Source organism: Engystomops pustulosus, chromosome 1, assembly GCF_040894005.1.
Source record: "Engystomops pustulosus chromosome 1, aEngPut4.maternal, whole genome shotgun sequence".
Lineage (NCBI taxonomy): Eukaryota > Metazoa > Chordata > Amphibia > Anura > Leptodactylidae > Engystomops > Engystomops pustulosus.
This window is the reverse complement of record NC_092411.1, coordinates 175,660,185-175,679,935: the sequence shown is the minus strand read 5'-3', so window position 1 is coordinate 175,679,935 and position 19,751 is coordinate 175,660,185. Positions and strand designations below refer to the sequence as shown.

The 19,751-nt window shown below is 40.5% G+C and overlaps 1 protein-coding gene across 2 annotated transcripts; it reads left to right on the top strand.

Moving 5' to 3' along the window:
* The first annotated feature begins 1,121 nt into the window (after positions 1-1,121).
* Positions 1,122-19,441, top strand: MPV17L2 (MPV17 mitochondrial inner membrane protein like 2). 2 transcript variants are annotated; one of them, XM_072113920.1, is made up of 7 exons: positions 1,122-1,316; positions 4,755-4,823; positions 10,521-10,777; positions 13,975-14,136; positions 17,020-17,096; positions 17,178-17,306; positions 19,020-19,441. In XM_072113920.1, exons 3-7 carry the CDS (start codon positions 10,591-10,593, stop codon positions 19,089-19,091), a joined length of 627 nt encoding a protein of 208 aa, XP_071970021.1. In that variant the 5' UTR covers positions 1,122-1,316; positions 4,755-4,823; positions 10,521-10,590; the 3' UTR covers positions 19,092-19,441. The 2 variants fall into 2 exon arrangements, with proteins under 2 accessions (XP_071970021.1, XP_071970022.1); XM_072113921.1 differs by lacking the exon at positions 1,122-1,316 and adding an exon at positions 1,418-1,440.
* The last annotated feature ends 310 nt before the right edge of the window (positions 19,442-19,751 follow it).

Genomic DNA, 19,751 nt, shown 5'->3' with positions numbered 1-19,751 from the left:
ATATAATTCATGATTTACAGTGTTTACATTTTGTCCGTTTTTGTGAATTTTCTATGTTATACGTTTGGGCAATGCTTTTTTTTTTTAAATTGTTGCGTTTGCAGTATGCGCTTTGAAATTAATGCAATCACATGCATAAGCAAGAACCAAAATACTACAAGCCCCTGCATTTGTTCTAATACCAATAGAAACAGATCTATTCAATGAACGCACATCAAGCATCGTGTTTTAAAAATGCAAAATCAACCAAACATTAAAATATATTTGCTAAATGTATGTGTTTTTCAATGCATTCCAGAGGGGGAGAAGAGAAAGGTGTACAATAAGAGTGGGAGCAGAAAAAGGGGGCACAAAAGGATCAGAGAAGATGGCACAGTAGGAGTGAGGCCACAACAGGAGGGGGAGCATAGAAAGGAGGGCGCAATAGTGGGGGAGTAGCAAAAGGGCCCTGTTAAGAGGGGAAACTAGAGAAGCAGCAAAATATGAGGGTATCACAATAATTGGGGAGCAAAGGAGAGAGCCACAATGAGATGGGGAAGGTTTCATGCAGGAGGAGGAGGGGGGCATTGGACAGGGTGGGGACATTTTTAAATGTTACTAAAAGAAAAGGTGCATTGTATAGTGTAAAGACCATTAAGGCTACTTGTGGACTCTTGTTTGTATCCTGTGAGTTATTCATGGGTGAGCTTTACTGAGGCCCCGATGACCATTGAAAATGTCGGGGACAAAAAGAAAATAAAGCAGAAATACGACTTGCTCTATGTTTTGGGTCTGGGACAGTCAGTTTATGCACTGGGCTGTGAACTCCACAGCTGCTTGCATGAGCCTATACACGCAAATTAGCTCCTACGTCTTCTAGTTGTAGGAAATACGGCACACATCCTCAGAGTGTACAGGTAACCTCATGTGGGAATACCAGGAAAGGCATGGCTTAACGTACAAAAAGTCTCTGTTTTCCTTTTCATCCAACGCAAAAGTACAAAGTATTTGCGCCTATAAATACATATATGCAATTATTTATACAAATAACATCCATCCCCATTTTACTGTTTACCCTCGTACTTTATTACATAGTGCAAGCCATCCTACACCAAGAAAGGGCTCACAAGAACACCACCAGTACAGCAGATGAGCTCCACACGTCTAGTGAGCACACACTGCATATAATCCGGAACCTCAACAGTGTGTGCTGCAATCCCTGACCCCATTACACGAGAGGAGACGGTTCACTTCCTCTGCACTGACGTTCTTTTCCGGCGTCCGAGTCACGTGTTTGTCATGTTCACAGAGTTGTACAGTATGGGGGCATCGGGCAGGTGAGTTCTAGTAGTGATAGTCCTGCGGCTATAGTCAGTACTTTACCGCCCGTGTCGGACAGGACACGGTAGTACTTACTGACTGGCCTGATAGCTGGAGGAGGGAGTAGTGGCAGATTTACTGGTAGTTGAGATGATCTGATGCAGGGCCGGTGTCAGCACCCGGCATACCCGGGCAAGTGCCGGGGCCCACAGCTTCCAGAAGGGCCCACGGCACTTTCCTCACTGTCGCTTCTCAACTGGGCTGCTCGGCAGGTGACCCTGCAGAGCGAGGGGGTTGCTCAGTGAAAGGGCCGGACCGGGACGACAGCTACTCACTTCAGGGAAAGAGTTCATTCACCGGCAAACATCGGTGAGGTGAGATCAGTGTACTGCTGGAGCTTCAATACATGCAGTCAGGGTCGTGAAATTCCACAGCCGAGCACTCACTCAGCTGCACTGCTCTACGGCACAGCGTGGGCTCGGAGCACTACAGAAAGCAGCATAGCTTACAAGCAGCAGAGCTGAACACCCCACGCTACCATGTGCCGTCCTGCAGAAGTGTCAGTGTAATAGATCTTCCGGGAAAGACAGCGGGAGATCAGAGGTTAAATCAGAGAAACAGGGTCATAAAACACATCGCTGCCAGTCTGTGGGTTATACTGTTTTTAAAGAATAGCTGACTGGCCAGCAGATAAACTAAGCTGGACTTCTACTTCAGTGTTCTATATAAAATACTGCAGTTTTAACAAAGGGCATTACTTAGACAACTGTATACATTTTTATAAACTGTATTAGTGTCTCTGTACACTTTGCAGGATGCTGGCTGGCGTGCGCCGCCTGCGTCCCTGCTGCACAGAATATGCACTTTGAAGCTTATAGCAGAATAGGTGATGAGGATAGAGAGAGCCTTGGACCTGCATGAGGGGAAGTAATTTTCATTATTTGTTATTTACTGGCCACATTCATTTAAAAAACTGAGGGACTATATACAGACAGTCCCTGGGTTACGTACAAGATAGGTTCCGAAGGTTTGTTCTTAAGTTGAATTTGTATGTAAGTCGAACCTGTATATTTTATAATTGTAGTTCAAGGCAATTTTGTTTTTGCCCCAGTGACAATTGTAGTTTCAAAATTTTTTGCTGTAATGGGACCAAGGATTATCAATAAAGCTTCATTACAGACACCTTACAGCTGATCATTACAGTCTGGGACTATAGTAACATCCAGAGAGCTTCACCAGAGGTCACAGGGGGCAGAGGGGTCCGTCTGTAGCTAGGGGTCGTCTGTAAGTCAGTTGTCCTTAAGTAGGGGACCGCCTGTATATTCAATGCAAAGGGGCCCGCTGAGGCTCTGTCGCCCAGGGGCCTACCGAATCCTGGAGCCGGCCCTGATCTGATGCAAGCAGCTGCAGTGTTGTATATGTCATACTAAAGCGTCTCTCAATGTCACAGCGAGCTGGGACTATATAAGGATAAATGGAAGGTCGTCCATTGTTGGCTTTTTGGCAGGATTTCTTGATATACAGTTCTCTCTGTAAACGTAAAGTCTATGATAGAAATCCCAGTTGACTGGTACATTCCCCTTCCATGATGCTCCTGGGCTCCAGCTCAGCCATTAGAACTGGCCATTGATGGAACAGTTATTGTGATGCAACCAAAGACCAATTATATATATATATATATATATATATATATATATGTGTGTGTCTAAACCCACAGATGAAATAATGCTACGTGCTGTGCTTATCTAAAGTAATTTGTTTTGTGGGGCAACAGTTATGCAATCTGCAAGTGACATACTGTAAGAATATAAACTGGCAGAGTATTCCAGTACTGCTGTGCACTGCTTTTTTTTTTTTTTTTTTTTTTTTTTTTTAAACCCCTTCAGGTCTAAGCCATTTTAGGGATTAAGGACCTATCCTGATTTTCTTAAATTTGCCCTGTGTCATAGGAGGTTATACATTTGTAAAGCTTTTACACATCCAGGGTACTTTGAGATTGTTTTCTCACAGTCACACATTGTAGTTTTTGTAGTTTGATATCTTTTGTGTTTAGTTATGAAAAAAACGAAAATTTTGCAAATATTTCTAAAAATTATTCATTTTCAAAGTTCTAAATTTTCTGCTTTTCAGGTAGATAGTTATAGAACCCAGGTAACTTTATAAGCTACTGTATATACTCGAGTGTATAAGCCAGCCCGCCAGCCAAAAATTGTTCTGAAAAACTCGTATATACTCAAGTATGTACTGTAACATAACCCAATTTTTAATGCATCCTCTCTCTCTTTTCTAGGTTAGGTTAGAAGGTCCAGAATTTTGGGTGCAATTTTTGTCAATTTTATGAAAATCATCAAAACCCTTATTTTAGAGGCACCTGCTCAGCTTTATATGGCTTTGGGAGTCCTTAATAGCAGTAAAACTGTAATGCCATTTTAGATACTACAGCTGTAATGCCATTTTAGAAACTACACCCCTCAATGTGTGAAAATTCAACTTTAAGAAGTGTGTTAACCCTTTAGCTGTTTCAACAAAATGGAAGTGTAATTTACAAACTCTAATTTTTTTTTTTTAGACAATACATTAATTACGAAAAACTCCTCAAAGTTTGATACCCAAACTGCTGTATGAGCGCACGGCCGGGAAGTAGTGCCATCCAGAGCAGATCTGCATTGTCACATTTTACAGGCTATAAAATATTTGGACATATGGGGGATTTTTTTTTTTTTTTTTTTTTTGTGGATTAGATCGACTTTTCAAGTACATCATTTACGGAGGGGGGAAGGTCAATCGCTAATAAACAGATTTTATTAACTCTTTCTTGGTGATGGTTAGGATAAAATAATTAATTCTTATATATGGTTTTTAGCATTACTTTTCCCGGACGTTCACCATACCATAAAAATCACGATTACGGTGATACCGTAAATTAAATTTGCTAGCTTTTGCCTCACCATGTATTAATGGGCATAACATTTTTATATTTTTGTTTACAGAGCTGTTTTATTTGTATTTATTTGTATATTTTTTTACGGCACTCACTGTACAGGTTTCAATGACAATTTTAGTGATCTTGTCCCTGTTGTTTGTGCATGAACGCAACGTAAACACACCTCAAAAAATACAGACAAACGCAGGGGAGAAAACGCTAAGTTAAAAGAGTTTAACCCAAAGCCCATTGAAAAAGCCAATATGCAAATATGCGTTTTCAAGGATGCAAAAACGCAATGAAAAAAAAAAAGCAACAAAAACGCCACATGTGCCACCGGCCTAAAGGGGATGTCTCATTGGGACTGCACAGTGAAAGCTGAAGAGCGAGAATGAGACTTGTGTAGAAAACATCAGTCTTGATAAATATTCCCCAACTTTGAAATAATAAGTAGCACTACAGTATACTTATTAGTACTCTTCAAATGTTCCTGTATATTCTCTAGTAACTTTTTTTTTTTCTCCCCTTGAAGGTGACCATGAGTAGAGATTGCTGGTGAAGCAAGAGAAAATCTTTAGGCGCTACTTCTGCCCTCAAACTAGTAAGATGCAATAGAGGATGCATTCTGCAGCCAACAAACTATATAGTACTAAGCTAGCTTTTGGCACTATTATATACTACTTAGAAATATAAAGGGAACACTTAAACAACACAATATAACTCCCAAGTAAATCAAACTTCTGTGAAATCAAACTGTCCACTTGGGGTGAAGTCACATGGTGCAGTTACAACTGCATCTCTGTTAGTTTTGAGGTGGTTTTAGGTGCAGTTTGTTAAGTAACTGGTCAATTTGATTTTGGAGAATAAACCTGTTCCACAAATGTCTTTAACCTGTTGACCCCTTCCCGACACGCATCGTAATAGTACGGTGCACATCAGGTGCGGGTGCATGGAGAGGGCTTACGGGCTGAGCCCTCTCCATAGCCGGTAAGTCTTTGCTGCATTTTTCAGCAAAGACTTACGAGTAACACCCGCAATCGGTAATAGCATGGGCGGCGCCATCTTGGTGGTGACTGTTGCTCCTCATGACGTCATCGGGGAGCGGCGATCGGTCAGCATGACAGCTTCAGGTTTTCGGAACACCCGAGGCTGTTTCATTTTAACCCATTCATTACAATGCGATTTGCACATTTTAATGAATGAGGTGGAAAATCCCCACATACTGCCATACAAAGGGCCAGGTCGTTAAGGGGTTATAATAGGAAATTGCACCTAAAACCACCTCAAATCTCATAGCGATGCAGTTTTAACTGCAACGTGTGACTGCACCCATAGGGTGATGCCACAGGTGGCGTTTTTTGGTCCGTTTTTAAGCATGCGTTTTCAGTTCTTTTTAACACGCATCCGTTTTTTACCATATTCCGTGCGTTTAGACAAACAGGTTCAAAGTAGCCAAATGCATTGTAAAAATGGACTGAGAACGCATGCTTAAAAACGAACCAAAAACGCCTAAGGAAACAACACTAATCGACAATCAATTTCACATGCTGTTTTGTAAATGGAGTAGATGTACTATCTATGCTTTCCAGCTGATGTTTTGATCAATTTTGAATGTTGGTGGTGTTTTGACACACGCGCTAGCATAAGACGGACTCTACAACCTACACAAGTGGCTCAGGTAGTGCAGCCCACTCAGGATAGCACATCAATGTGAGGCCAGAAGGTTTGCTGTGTCTGGTAGCATAGTGTCCAGAGGCTGGGGGCGCTACCGGGAGACAGGCTAGTACACCAGAAGTGTGCTCTTCAGATGAAAGCAGGTTCACATTGAGTACATGTGACACTTGACGAGTCTAGAGATGCAGTGGAGAGCGATCTGATGCCTGCAACATCCTTCAGCATGACTGGTTTGGCAGTGGGTCAGTAATGGTGTGGAGTGCCATTTCTTTGGAGGGCGGTACAGCCCTCCATGTGCTCGCCAGAGGTAGCCTGACTGCCATTAGGTGCCGAGATGAGATCCTCAGACCTCTTAGGTTAGCACTAAGTTACTCCTTATGCAGGGCAATGCTATGGCTGGAGTGTGTTGGCAGTTCCTGCCAGATGAAGACATCGAAACTATGGACTGGCCTGGCTGAGCACACCTGGGACATCATGTCTCGCTCCATCCACCAACGTCACATTGTGCCACAGACTGTCCAGTAGTTGGTGGAGGCTTTAGTCCAGGTCTGGGAGGAAATCCCTCAGCAAGATCCTGATAAGGTTGCAGATGGTCTCCTAAGGAATTCTAGAAAGGTTCACACAGGCACGTGGAGGCCACACAAAATACTGAGTCTCATCAAAGTTTCATCTCTATTGGTTAATAAATGTGATTCCCATTTTGTTGTCAGCACATTGAATACTTTCTTCTGTACAAAGTTCAATGCGACTATTTTATTCATTTAGATCTAGAATGTTCCCTTTTTATAAGCAGTGTATATTGATTTGTGCCAAAAGCTAGTAAAATGTATGGGAATGCTCTACGTACACATGAGGACAAAATTGTTGCTACACCTCGTTTAATGAAAGAAAAATCCACAATGGTGACAGAAATGATTTGAATCTGACAAAAGTAAAAATAAACTTGTTTTGACAATGAACAAGTGAAAAGTGGACATTGCTTTTCAACCATGCTTCATGGTTTATTAAAAAAAAATAATAAAACTCTTGAAACTGGCCAGGACAGAAATGGTGGTGAGCAAAGGGACATGATAAATCAAGGTGTGTCCTCTGGTCCTCGTTGAGTGTGCTGTAGCCCTATATACAGGTCACTGACTGATTACAAGATAGTAGACACCTGTGATAACTAGCTTGTACTAGCTTATACTCGAGTATATACAGTATTTCTGTGACCATTTTGTGTACATATTATTCTATAACCTAGGCAGGACACTGATTGTATTAGCGCATACTGCCCATATGTGCACAATTGTCTGAAAATAAGATTAAAGGGGTATTCCCACTTTGGCAAATTAATGTTGTTTGAATGATGAAACATAGTAACATTACATTCTATTCTATGTTACTTCCAGTGGACAGAAATCTGACCATGGTCACACAGGTGCCCAGCTCATTAGTATCACAGAGAATAATCAGAGCTGTGTGTTATAACAAGCCGTGCACCTGTGTGACCATGGGCAGATTTGTGTCCACTGAAAATAAGCAATGAAGCTCTCTATAGAATGACAGCAAGCAGAGATCTCGAAAACCGTGAGGAATTGATACAGAAAGTATATTGGAAATTAGTATAACTTTACATTATTTAATCCCTTACCAACGGCGCACGTCGGGTCCCGGTGCATGGAGAGGGCTCATGATGTCATCACAGAGCGGCTATCCCTCGCCATGACAGCCTTGGGTCTTCTGAACACCCAAGGCTGTCTCGTTTTAATCCTTTCATTACAATTACAAGTCGCAAAACATTACACCACCCACAGCTCCGTAAACCGAAGTTTGAAAAAGTTATTGGCGCCATAAGATGGCAAAATAAAAAAAAATATTTTTGTGCAGGAGGTTTAAATTTTTGTAAATGTATGAAAACATTATAAAACCTATACAGATTTGGTATCCCCATAATCGTACCGGCTCAAAGATTAAAGTAGACATGTCATTTGTGGTGCACAGTGAAAGCTGTATAATCCAAGCCCACAAGAAAACATCGCAAATGCGTTTTTAATCATTTTCACTCCTTTGTACTGACATGCCACTTCCTGCTGTTTTTTCACATCACCTAGCAACCCATCCATTAACCCCTTAATGACCGCCCTATCGGGTTTTTAGGGCGGTCATTAAGGGTACTTCTTCTGATGCGACGCCTTTCTATGGCGGCGCATCAGAAGAAGTTTTCGGGACACCGGGTCTCGCTGGTGCCGGTGTCGGGCTGTGATATCACAGCCCAGACCCGGCACTAACACCCGGGATCGGAAAAACTCCGATCCCGGGTGTTTAACCCCTTGCACGCCGCGGTCAAGCATGACCGCGGCGTGCAAGTGTGTCCCCCGTGGATCGGACCCCCCCCGGTGTGCTTACCGGGGGATCCGATCCCTCCTGCCGCTGCCCCGGGTTCCGACGAGTGACCCGGGGCTGTCGGCTCCTCTTCTCACCGGGTCCTGCCTTCCTGGCAGGACCCGGCTGTAAGTAACTGAGCATGCGCAGCATGCTCAGTTACTTTCACTATACACTGCAATACAAGTGTATTGCAGTGTAAAGGCTTGAATAAGCGATCGGATGATCGCTTATTCAAGCCAAGAAGTAGAAAATGTAAAAAAGTAAAAAAAAAAAAAAACTAAATCTTTTTATAATATAATTAAATAAATAAAATAAAAGTCCCATAATCTCCCCAGTAACACATAAAATGCAAATAAAGTAAATAAAACACAAAAACGCGTACATATTTGGTATCACCGCGTCCGTATTAATCTGTACAATAAATCTAAATCAATATTGAACGCGCTCGGTGAACTACGTAAAAAAAAACTCGAAAAACTTCCCATAATATACAATTTTTCATCAAACACCATCACAAAAAATGTTCTAAAAAGTGATAAAAAAAAGTTACGGTACCTAATATGATACGACTGAAAAGAACAACTGTTTTCGCAAAAAATAAGCTCTCAACCAGATCTGACAACAGAAAAATACAGAAGTTATGGCCCTGAAAAGTTGTCAATAGTAAAAACAATGCGATTTTCTCCAATATTGGTTTTGCTCAGGAAAATTGAGCAAAAATAAGAAAAACTATATAAATGAGGTATCATCGTAATCGTAGTGAAGCAGAGAATAAAGATAAAATATTATTTTTACGTTACGGTGAGCGGGGGGGGGGGGGGAAATGCTAACAATCCAAAATAAAAATTGATGATTTTGTTTGTGTCCCCCTTGAAATAGTTAATAAAATCTCATGAATAAGCTTTAGACCCCCAAAATAAATTATTTATACATTGCATCTCATCCCATAAAAAATAAGCCCTCATATGATCGCATTACCAAAAAAAATAAAAATTTATATGTTGTACAATGTGACAATACAAATCTGCTGTGAATGGCTCCTCCATTCATTCTATACTCGGCCGTGCGCCCGTACAGCAGTTTACCACCACATATGGGGATCAGTACACTCGGGAGGAATTGGGCATCAAGCGTTGCAGTGCATTTCATCATTTAATTTATTCTGAAAATGTCAGTTTTGGCCTAAATGAATGTATTTCCAAAAAAATTCCATAGTTTCTAAATCGCAGGTCCATATTTTTTAACCCATGTGAAACACTTAAAGGGTTAATGGACTTAATAGAAGTTGTTTTACATATGTTGAGGGGTGAACTTTCTATAGTGGGGTAATTTATGGGGTTTTACTATTATTTAGGCCTCTCAAAGTCACTTGAAAGCTGAGTTGTCCCTCAAAATGTGAGTTATGGCAATTTTCATGAAAATAAGAAAAATCGCACCTAAAGTTCTGCGCCTCATAACATCCTAGAAAAATGACCGGAAGCATAAAATATCATCCCAACATAAAGCAGATATTCTGTAAATGTTAATTATCAAACTTTTTGGGTAGTTTTACTTCCTGTCTGGAAACCAGAACATTTCAAACTTGGAAAATGAAGAATTTTTACAAACTTTTGCCAAATTTTCACTTTTTTTCAGAACGAAACGCAAAACTTATCACTTAAATTTTATAACTATCGTGAAGTACAAAGTGTCACGAGAAAACATTCTCAAAATCACCAGGATATGTTAAAGCGTTCCGAAGTTATAACCAATTATCGTGAGACATGTCAGATTTGAAAAATCGAGTCTGGTCATTGAGCTGAAAACTAGTGTCGGTGATAAGGGGTTAAAAACGTATTGCAGTTGAATGCGTTTTCGAGTGACACACGTTTTTGACCTGTCTCTGTAGATTTGTTTGGTGCTTTTTTTCACGTGCATGACTTGCAAAAGTACAGCATGCCGTGAAAGAAATGCAAGTCTGACAAAACCCATTGAATACAATGGGAAAGTGTGCAATGCACAAAACTCACTCATGAAAGGGGTCTGACTTGTTATTGCCTTATGTCATGCATGTATGAGCCAGGTGTTGACATATAATGTGCAATGATTCTATAAAACTTTTAGGTCAGATTTTCTTTCTTTCTGATGGAATATCTCCCTTAAAGTGCTTATCCACTGAAGTATGTGTAAAACTGTTTGTTTTAAATCTAATTGGTGTGTGCATATTGTGTGATACTTTTCTTTGCTGTTATTCATATAGCTTTCATGTTCTTTACAGGTGACGATCCTAAATAACCGTGCAAGGTCCATGTGGTACTGTGTCAAGCAATTGATGCAATTCAGACACAATGCTTCCCCAGGGTAGATTGCTGCTAGCTCGAGTATCGGACTACTGGAAGCCTTTCTTTAGAGGACGGTTTTTGTTGGTTACTAACACAGTTAGCTGTGGAGTACTGCTGGGTATTGGAGATACCATCCAGCAGGCTCGGGAGCTGAGAAGAGATCCGAGTAAACAGCGAGACTGGATGCGAACAGGTAGTAGAGGCAGATCTGGCCAAACTACATCTAATATATAAAGCTGAGTGTGTGTGTGTCCACTGAAGGCATCTGCACCTTTGTGTTTACAATCACCAAATTTTGCCCAGCTGCACCCTGTGACTTGGGGGAAAGTCATAGGCTAGGTTTGGAGCTGAAATTTTCACCCTGCACTTTCCAAAATCCACTTATTACCCACCACATATAGGAGTCATTGTCTGCTGCTGTGGCAGTTGGAAGCTGTGCTGTGCTTCTGCCACAGGTCATTAATCTGAGCTTTGATTGGTTACTACAGGCAGTGAGTATAAGACCACTTATGTCTGAGGTAAGATGGATAGAGACAGGAAGACATGCAGGGGGAGTGTGAGTGACAGTAGCTGACATATATACGTTGGCCATATATACGTCTCCCATACGGCCGAGTGAATGTTTCCTAACTGAGAGACAGACAGGAAGAGTAAGTAAGTGAAAGACGGAGAGACAAACAGGGAGAGCTAGATGCATAGATATATAATCATTTTTTACCAGAGCCCTGCCATGCTGCAGCTTCACGTGCTGTTACACTGTGCAGGAGCACATCCCCCTCCCCTTTTATTTTTGTAGAAACAAGGACATGAGGTGCTAAAGAGCAGCAGATCCTGCCAGAGGGGTCACACACCAGCATGCAAGTGTACTTGGTTTACAATTCTTCATCCTAGTGGTAGATTTCCTTTGACCAAAGCAGATCTATCATCATCCCCCCCTCCCTCCCCCCCTTTATCGTCCTGCTGCAGCTACAAAAGATTACACAGGTGGAGGGAGAGTGCGGAGGTGAGACATTTTCTGCTCATTTAAAGGACCTCTACCACCAGGATGAAAGACTGTATGCAAATGAGTCTGAAGGTCTCATTTGCATTCAGTCCTTCACCCTGGTGGTAGATGCCCTTTAATAGCCTGTGAATCTGCTGCACAGAAGTGCTCCAGTAATGCCCCAGAGCCCCTAAGTTTCATTAATACAATTTTTGAGAGTTGTATACAAAATATAAGAAGTTAATCTTATATTTTCTAACAAATATAAGAAGATTACCACAGACACAGTGCATGGATCTTGTGAGTAAGGATCACTGGTTTATCATGCCTGATTTTGATTGAATAGCACTCCTTTTAATAGAGGAAGACAAATTAAACTTGGAAGTATCTAATTTAATAGACGTTTATGGAGAGAGGAGAAACACTGGTCACAGACAGAACCTGCTGGTGGAAATGGGAAATTTCTCACCCCAAGTTCTTTTTTTTTTTTTACAATTTTTAAAGACTAATAGACTGCAATATTTCTCTAATGTCTTATAGATGATCCTTATTATTATTCTAATGGGGGCAAAAAAAGTTATGGCGCTGATTCTCCTCTTGTGTGCAGTGAATGGTCTGATATCACAGCAGCTAGTAATTAAATATAGGATGTCCCCGGGCTACATACAAGATAGGCTTCTTTAGGTTTGTTAAGTTGAATTTGTATGCAAGCCAGCGCTGTATAATTGTAACCACAGCCAAAATTAATTTGGTCTCTCTGGCAATTGGATTTTAACCCCTTAACGACCTGGCCCTTTTTAGTTTTTTCACTTCCATTCCATGTTATGGCTTGTTTTCTGTGTAACAAATTGCATTTCATAGTGATGGTATTTAACTAGAGTATGGCAGTATATGGGGACTTCCCTCCTCATTCATTACAACGTGCTCATAGTACATTGTAATGAAAGCGTTAAAACAAGACAGCCTCGAGTTTTCGGAAAACCGGACACTGTCATGGCGACGGATCGCCATATGCAGCAAAGACTTACCGGCTATGGAGAAGGATTTAGCCCGTGAGCCCTCTCCGTGCACCGTACTACTGCAGACCGCGTCAGTAAGGGGTTAAAACTTGGGTTGTCATAGGAACCAGGATTAACAATAAATCTTAATTGCAGACATCTATGATAGCTCTTACAGCTAATCATTGTAGCCTGGGACTAAAGTACAGTAAATTACAAATATCAAGTAGGCTGTCTGTAACTAGGGGTCGGGTGTTCTTAAGTCGGGGACCACCTTTAGTCTTTAGCTGCCATTTTAATGTCATGGTCTATGATTTTATGCCATCAGAGTGTTATCCCCGCGATAGCCACCGGCAAAAAGATGGCGGCGCATGGGTATATGGTAGGATCGATCAGACAACCTAGGGTTAAAGTACCCTAGTGAGTCTGATAAATGGTAAAAAAAGAAATGTAAAAAATAAAAAAAAATTATAAAAAAACATAAAAATTCAAATAAACTGTTAAAATCTTAAAAATATTATGTATTGCCGCGTCTGAAAATGCCTGATCTATCAAAATATAATACCTTTTTTTCACTGTGTTTAACCCCGTAACGAAAAATAGTGCCCGAAGTTGAAAATGGCATTTTTTGCCATTTTAAAAAATATTAAAAATTCAATAAAAATGATCTAAAGGTCTTAGTCTTAAAAATGATAGCATTCAAAACATCATCAAAAGTCACACAGAATGACACCACAGCTCCGTACACCGAAGTATGAAAAAGTTATTAGTGCCAGAAGATATAAAAAAAAAATTCGTACAGGAGGTTTTATTTTTTTTTAAATGTATGAAAGCATAAATCCTATACAAATTTGGTATCCCTGTGATCGCACCAACCCAAAGAATAAAATAGACATGTTATTTGGGGCGCACAGTGAAAGCTGTAAAATACAAGCCCACAAGAAAACAACACAAATGTGTTTTTTCACCATTTTTTTCCCCCTTCTCAGTACACGGCATGGAATATTCAATACCATCACTATGAAGTGCAATTTGTACATATAAAAATGCACATGTTACATGTAAAAATAAAAAAGTTATAGATCTTTGAAGGTGGGGAGTGAAAAATGGAAATGAAAAAACAAAATAGGGCCAGGTCGTTAAGGGTTTAAGAAGCCATCCAAATCAATACAATTAAATTGAATAGGTTGGGAGAGAGTGAAGTTTAGGAAGCCCTAGGAAGGAAGGATGGAAGGGTAGATAGAGATAGACATATCTTTGTGTGTGTCTGTGTATTATGTTCAGTACGGTACTTGGTATACAAAGTATTTAAGTAGTTCCTGTCTGTTTACAACTTGTATATTTAGATTGCTGTAATTTATGCTTGTATATTTCATTGAAACATATCCTTTAATCTGATTTTCCTGGCAGGTCGTATGTTTGCCATAGGGTGCTCAATGGGCCCCATGATGCATTTCTGGTATTCATGGCTGGATAGGGCTTTTCCTGGGCGAGGAATTAAAATTGTTTTGCGAAAAGTTTTTATTGACCAACTGATGGCTTCCCCCTTTCTGGGAGTTTGGTACTTCTTGGGTAAGAATTTTTTTTGTACTATTTTTAGATGCATTGGAATGATCTTTTAGTAATTTGTTTTTTGGTCTTTATAGTTTAAGTGACATATAATTTTTATCCTGGGTATCCTTAACGCCGGGTCCCGGTGCATGGAGAGGGCTCGCGGGCCGAGCCCTCTCCATAGCCGGTAAGTCTTTGCTGCATGTTGCAGCAAAGGCTTACCGGTAACACCCGCGATCGGTGCTAGCACCAATCGCGGGTGTTTTCACCTTGATCGCCGCCGGCAATGGTGCCGGCGGCTTCAAAGAGATGGGGCCGCATGGGCGCCGCCATCTTGTCGCGGATCATCGCTCCCCGATGACTTCACGGGGAGCAGCGATCCGTCGCCATGGTAGCCTCGGGTGTTCCGAATACCCGAGGCTACTTCGTTTTAACCCATGCTAACTGCACATTGTAATGAATGGGGAGTAAAATCCACATATACTGCCATACAGTAGTATGGCAGTATATGATAGGATGAATCAGACTACCTAGGGTTAGAGTACCCTAGGGAGTCTGAAAAATAGTAAAAGTAAAAATAAATAAAGTTAAAAAAAAAAATTACGATAAAAAAACCTAAAAAATCAAATCACCCCCCTTTCCCTAGTACTGATATAAATATAAAAATCATAAACACATTAGGTATCGCCGCGTCCGAAAATGCCCGATCTATCAAAATATAATAACAGTTTTTCACTGCGTTTAACCCGGTAACGGAAAATAGCGTCCAAATTCGAAAATGGCATTTTTTTGCCATTTTGAAAAATATAAAAAAATTCATAAAAAGTGTTCAAAAGGTCGCACAGTCCAAAAAATTATAGCAATGAAAACCCCATCAAAATTCGCAAAAAATGACACTACCCACAGCTCCGTACACCAAAGTATGAAAAAGTTATTGGCGCCAGAAGATGGCAAAATAAAAAAATATATATTTTGTACAGGTTTTAATTTTTTTTAAATGTATGAAAACATAATAAAACCTATACAAATTTGGTATCCACGTGATCGTACCGACCCAAAGAATAAAGTAGACATGTCATTTGGGACGCAGAGTGAAAGCTGTAAAATCCAAGCCCACAAGAAAGTGTCGCAAATGTGTTTTTTCACCATTTTCACTGCATTTGGAATTTTTTTACCGCTTCCCAGTACACGCCATGGAATATTAAATACCGTCACTATGAAGTGCAATTTGTTACGCAGAAAATAAGCCATAACACAGCTCTTTATGTGGAAAAATAAAAAAGTTATAGATTTTTTTTAAGTTGGTGAGTGAAAAATGGAAGTGAAAAAACTAAAAAAGGCCAAGTCGTTAAGGGGTTAATTCTGCATATATAGAGGTATCACTAAAAAGATCACAATAACTTTAAAAAATGCTTATCTTGGTATTTCTTAGGAGTATTTTTAATAAAGGAAGAATATATTATTTGTAATAATAAGACAGCTTTGTTCAGTATATTATTAGCAGCTTTATGAACTTCTTGATAGAAAACTGGGTCACAGTTTTAACGTATGGCACATGAATGAATTTGGTGCAATACTTCTTAATAGATCAGTTCCTATGGCTGCAATTTTACAGACTATGTCCCTGTCCCCTTTAAGTAGTAAGGCATGTCCCATTTTAAACTGTTGTTCATTGAGCACTCTGAATATAGTTCAAGAGAATCAGTGAAAAACGGATTCAGAGGGAAACGGATGTTGACATTTGTTGTTCACAATTGACCTTTGGCTCAATGGCCACAAGCAAGCCACTGACAGATGGGTTGTAATATCTCTCTAAGCAATAAATAACAAGTAGCCTATTCCAAACTTGCAGTGGTACTCAGTTTCCTCAGCTGGTTTATAGCACAGAGTGGACTTTGGAGATCATAGTATCATAGTATATAAGGCTGGAAGGAGACACAAGTCCATCAAGTCCAACCTTTAAGAATTAAATAAATGTTTTATCCCCATAACCCGTGATATTTTTGCTCTCCAGAAAGGCATCCAGGCCTCTTTTGAACATGTACACAGAGTCTGCCATAACAACCTCCTGCGGCAGAGAGTTCCATAGTCTCACTGCTCTTACAGTAAAGAACCTTTGTCTATGTTGATGGTAAAATCGCCTCTCCTCTAGGCGTAGAGGATGCCCCCTTGTCCTGGTCACAGGCCTAGGTATAAAAAGATCTTTGGAGAGATCCTTGTACTGTCCGTTCAGGTATTTGTACATTGTAATGAGGTCTCCCCTCAGTCGTCTTTTTTCTAAACTGAATAATCCCAAATTTTGTAATCTGTCATTGTATTCTAATCCCCCCATTCTCCTAATAATCCTGGTTGCTCTCCTCTGCACCCGTTCCAGCTCTACTATATCCTTTTTTTATACACTGGTGCCCAAAACTGTACACAATATTCCATGTGTGGTCTGACCAGAGATGACTTTTGGCTCACACAAAAGGGAATAAAAAAAATCCTTTAACCAGCCCTAAGTGTTCAAATAGAAAAAAACACAGCAGAAATCTATGTTGTGCTTTGTGGCTGCTGTCTGTGACCAAAGTATAGTCTGAAAAATGGGCTTTAGCTATATTTTTGAGTAGAACTTCACACCCCCATGAAAATACCACAAAGTCTCCATTCTTTAATACAGTCAAACTGAAGCTATGAAACTTTAAATTTATCCAGAAAATACAGGGGTTTTGTAACATCGGGAACCCATAAATGCTGGTACAACTGCCACTGATGTCTATATTTAGTGCATTGATGTGTTAACTATTATATAATGTTGTAGGAAGTTGTGCAAATATGCATTTAGGAGATGTGCTATACCTTGATTAGTCCCAGAATGTGGACCTCTACTTTTCAGTAACATATGCATCTGTTGTTTGTGTGCAGGTATGGGCTTAATGGAAGGACAGAGTTTGGAGGACAGTTGGGGCGAGTTTAAAGACAAGTTCTGGGAGTTTTATAAGGTGAAGTCTCATGCAGTATTCCTTTTCATGTGTTGGTTTATTATGGTGTAACAGTGACTAAATACATTCTTTGTCTTTTAGGCTGACTGGACTGTGTGGCCTGCTGCACAGATGATCAACTTTTATTTCCTGTCGCCTAAGTATCGTGTCATTTATATTAATGTAATCACAGTTGGCTGGGACACCTACCTCTCCTACCTGAAACACAGGGTAAGGCCTGCATTTCAACTTTTTAGTCAACATATTTTATTACCATATATACTCGAGTATACGCCGAGTTTACAGCACAAAAAATATGGGGGGGGGGCAGGGGCTGGCAGGCTATATACTGACCTATGAATTTCCCATCCTCTGCTTATACCCGAGTCAATAGGTGTTTCCATTTTTTTGTGTTAAAATTAGGGTTATCGGCTTATATTAGAGTATATATGGTAATCCTTAACCAACTTCACAGTAATATTGGAGCAACTTTACCAAACCAAAATAAAATTCAGTCAAACCTTGCACCTCATGTTTGTTGACTTGGTTGCTTCATTTTTCTGGGGGAAAAGTTTCTTGGTAATGGCATAAATGTTTTTTTTTGCTAAATGTAGCAAAAGGCATTTTATTTGTCTGAAGCAAATAGACTGAACTTGTCTATACTTATGCCCCTGTATTTTGCCCTGCACTCCTACTATTAAGTTATTTGTGATTTATTTTTTTGTGGGCTAAAAATTATTAAGTTGACACAGCCGGAGAAGGATCATTTTTAATAATGTCTACAATAATTAAGAACTCTAAATTTATAGATGCTATTAATAAATTAGACCCACAATGTATGGAGCTGGAAGAAGATGGCTCTGGACACTGTAGTTTTGAACCAGGTTTCTGCAGCTAGGCATGAGTAGTGCAATTGTAGATACTCACCCTCCGGTGGCCCCGATGCGCAGCGCTGCTCCCCCGATGTCCGCGCGGCTCGTCTTCAGGCATCCACGCCCGTCTTCTGCAGGGCGCCGCCATTGTTTTTCCCCCGGGCGGGGCCTAGCATGACGTCAGCAGCGGCGCGTCATACTAGGCGCCGGCCCGGGAGAGAGCAATGGCGGCGCCCCGCAGAAGAAGGAAGACAGGCGCAGAAGCCTGAAGACAAGCGGCGCGGACATCGGGGGAGCAGCGCTGCACATCGGGGCCACAGGAGGGTGAGTATATAAGTTTATTTATTTTTTTTATGCTGGGGTGGCTGTATACTACACGGGGCAGGCTGTATACTACACGGGGCAGGCTGTATACTACTGGGGGCAGACTGGGCTGGGCTGTATACTACTGGGGGCAGACTGGGCTGGGCTGTATACTACCTGGGGGCAGGCTGTATACTACCTGGGGGCAGGCTGTATACTACCTGGGGGCAGGCTGTATACTACCTGGGGGCAGGCTGTATACTACCTGGGGGCAGGCTGTATACTACCTGGGGGCCGTCTGGGCTGGGCTGTATACTACACGGGGCAGGCTGTATAATATAGGGGGCTGGTTGGCTGTATACTTGGGGGGTCTGTGACCAATGCATTTCCCACCCTCGGCTTATACTCGAGTCAATAGGTTTTCCCAGTTTTTGGTGGTAAAATTAGGGGCCTCGACTTATACTCGGGTCGGCTTATACTCGAGTATATACAGTATATCAGTTGTATTGAGCACTTACTGTATGAGGGATACAAGTCAGACCAATGGGTTTGGTAGGGGTGGCTTTCGAGGTGTCTTCATGGTATAGCCTATTGTTATTATGTAGGATGTAGTTTATACTACAATTGTCATAGACTTCTATAACACTCTTACACTGACATTGTAAGATTTGTTTAAAAATAGTTTTTGATTTAAATGAAAAGTTTCTGCAGTGCATACACCATATAACTGATAATAGTTCATATAGCATTCATTATTCTTGGGTTGCAGAGTGAAGAGCCTCCAGCAAACATGGAAGCGGATCAGCCCTCCAGTACTCCTCTAATTTGCCAAAGACCATAGATGAAAAAGTTTTGTACTCTCATGGTAACCACTGTGCCTTTGGGATGCTGTACTTCAGGCATTGTTTCAATGCTTTATTATTTATTACTTTGTTGATCATGTGATTTTGACATTGAGATTTACATGAAAGATGAAGATTTTGCCCAGGAACATGAGATTTAACATAAAGCATTTGCAGCCAGCAATGTGGCATAGGACTTCTTCGATTTGAAATGATATTAAATGTCTATATATTTTTCTAAAGGTTGTATATAATTAAATGTAGTTTATGTACATTGATGGAAATAATTGCCTAATTAACCTATTCTGATCAGGGAATGCTTATTTAAAAATAGTGCAATATTAATAAATGAAACTTTTTTTTAACATTTTTTGCAATTTTTTTTTAACTGTGAATTTTTATTGAAGAGTTTTTCAAACATAATACAATACAGCGGGAAATGCATGCAATATTTGTAGATTCAAATTTTGAGCCACTCTTATGATACACAGAATACTATACAACATCTAGCTGGACATTCAAGTTAAGACGTCCAACTCAAAGGACATCATAATATTGCAGCATACTACAAGTATGCATCATTTAGTTAAGCTAAATGTAGCTATTATAGCATGTAATCGATTTCCGGCAATTCTCCAATTAGACTATCGCTACAATAC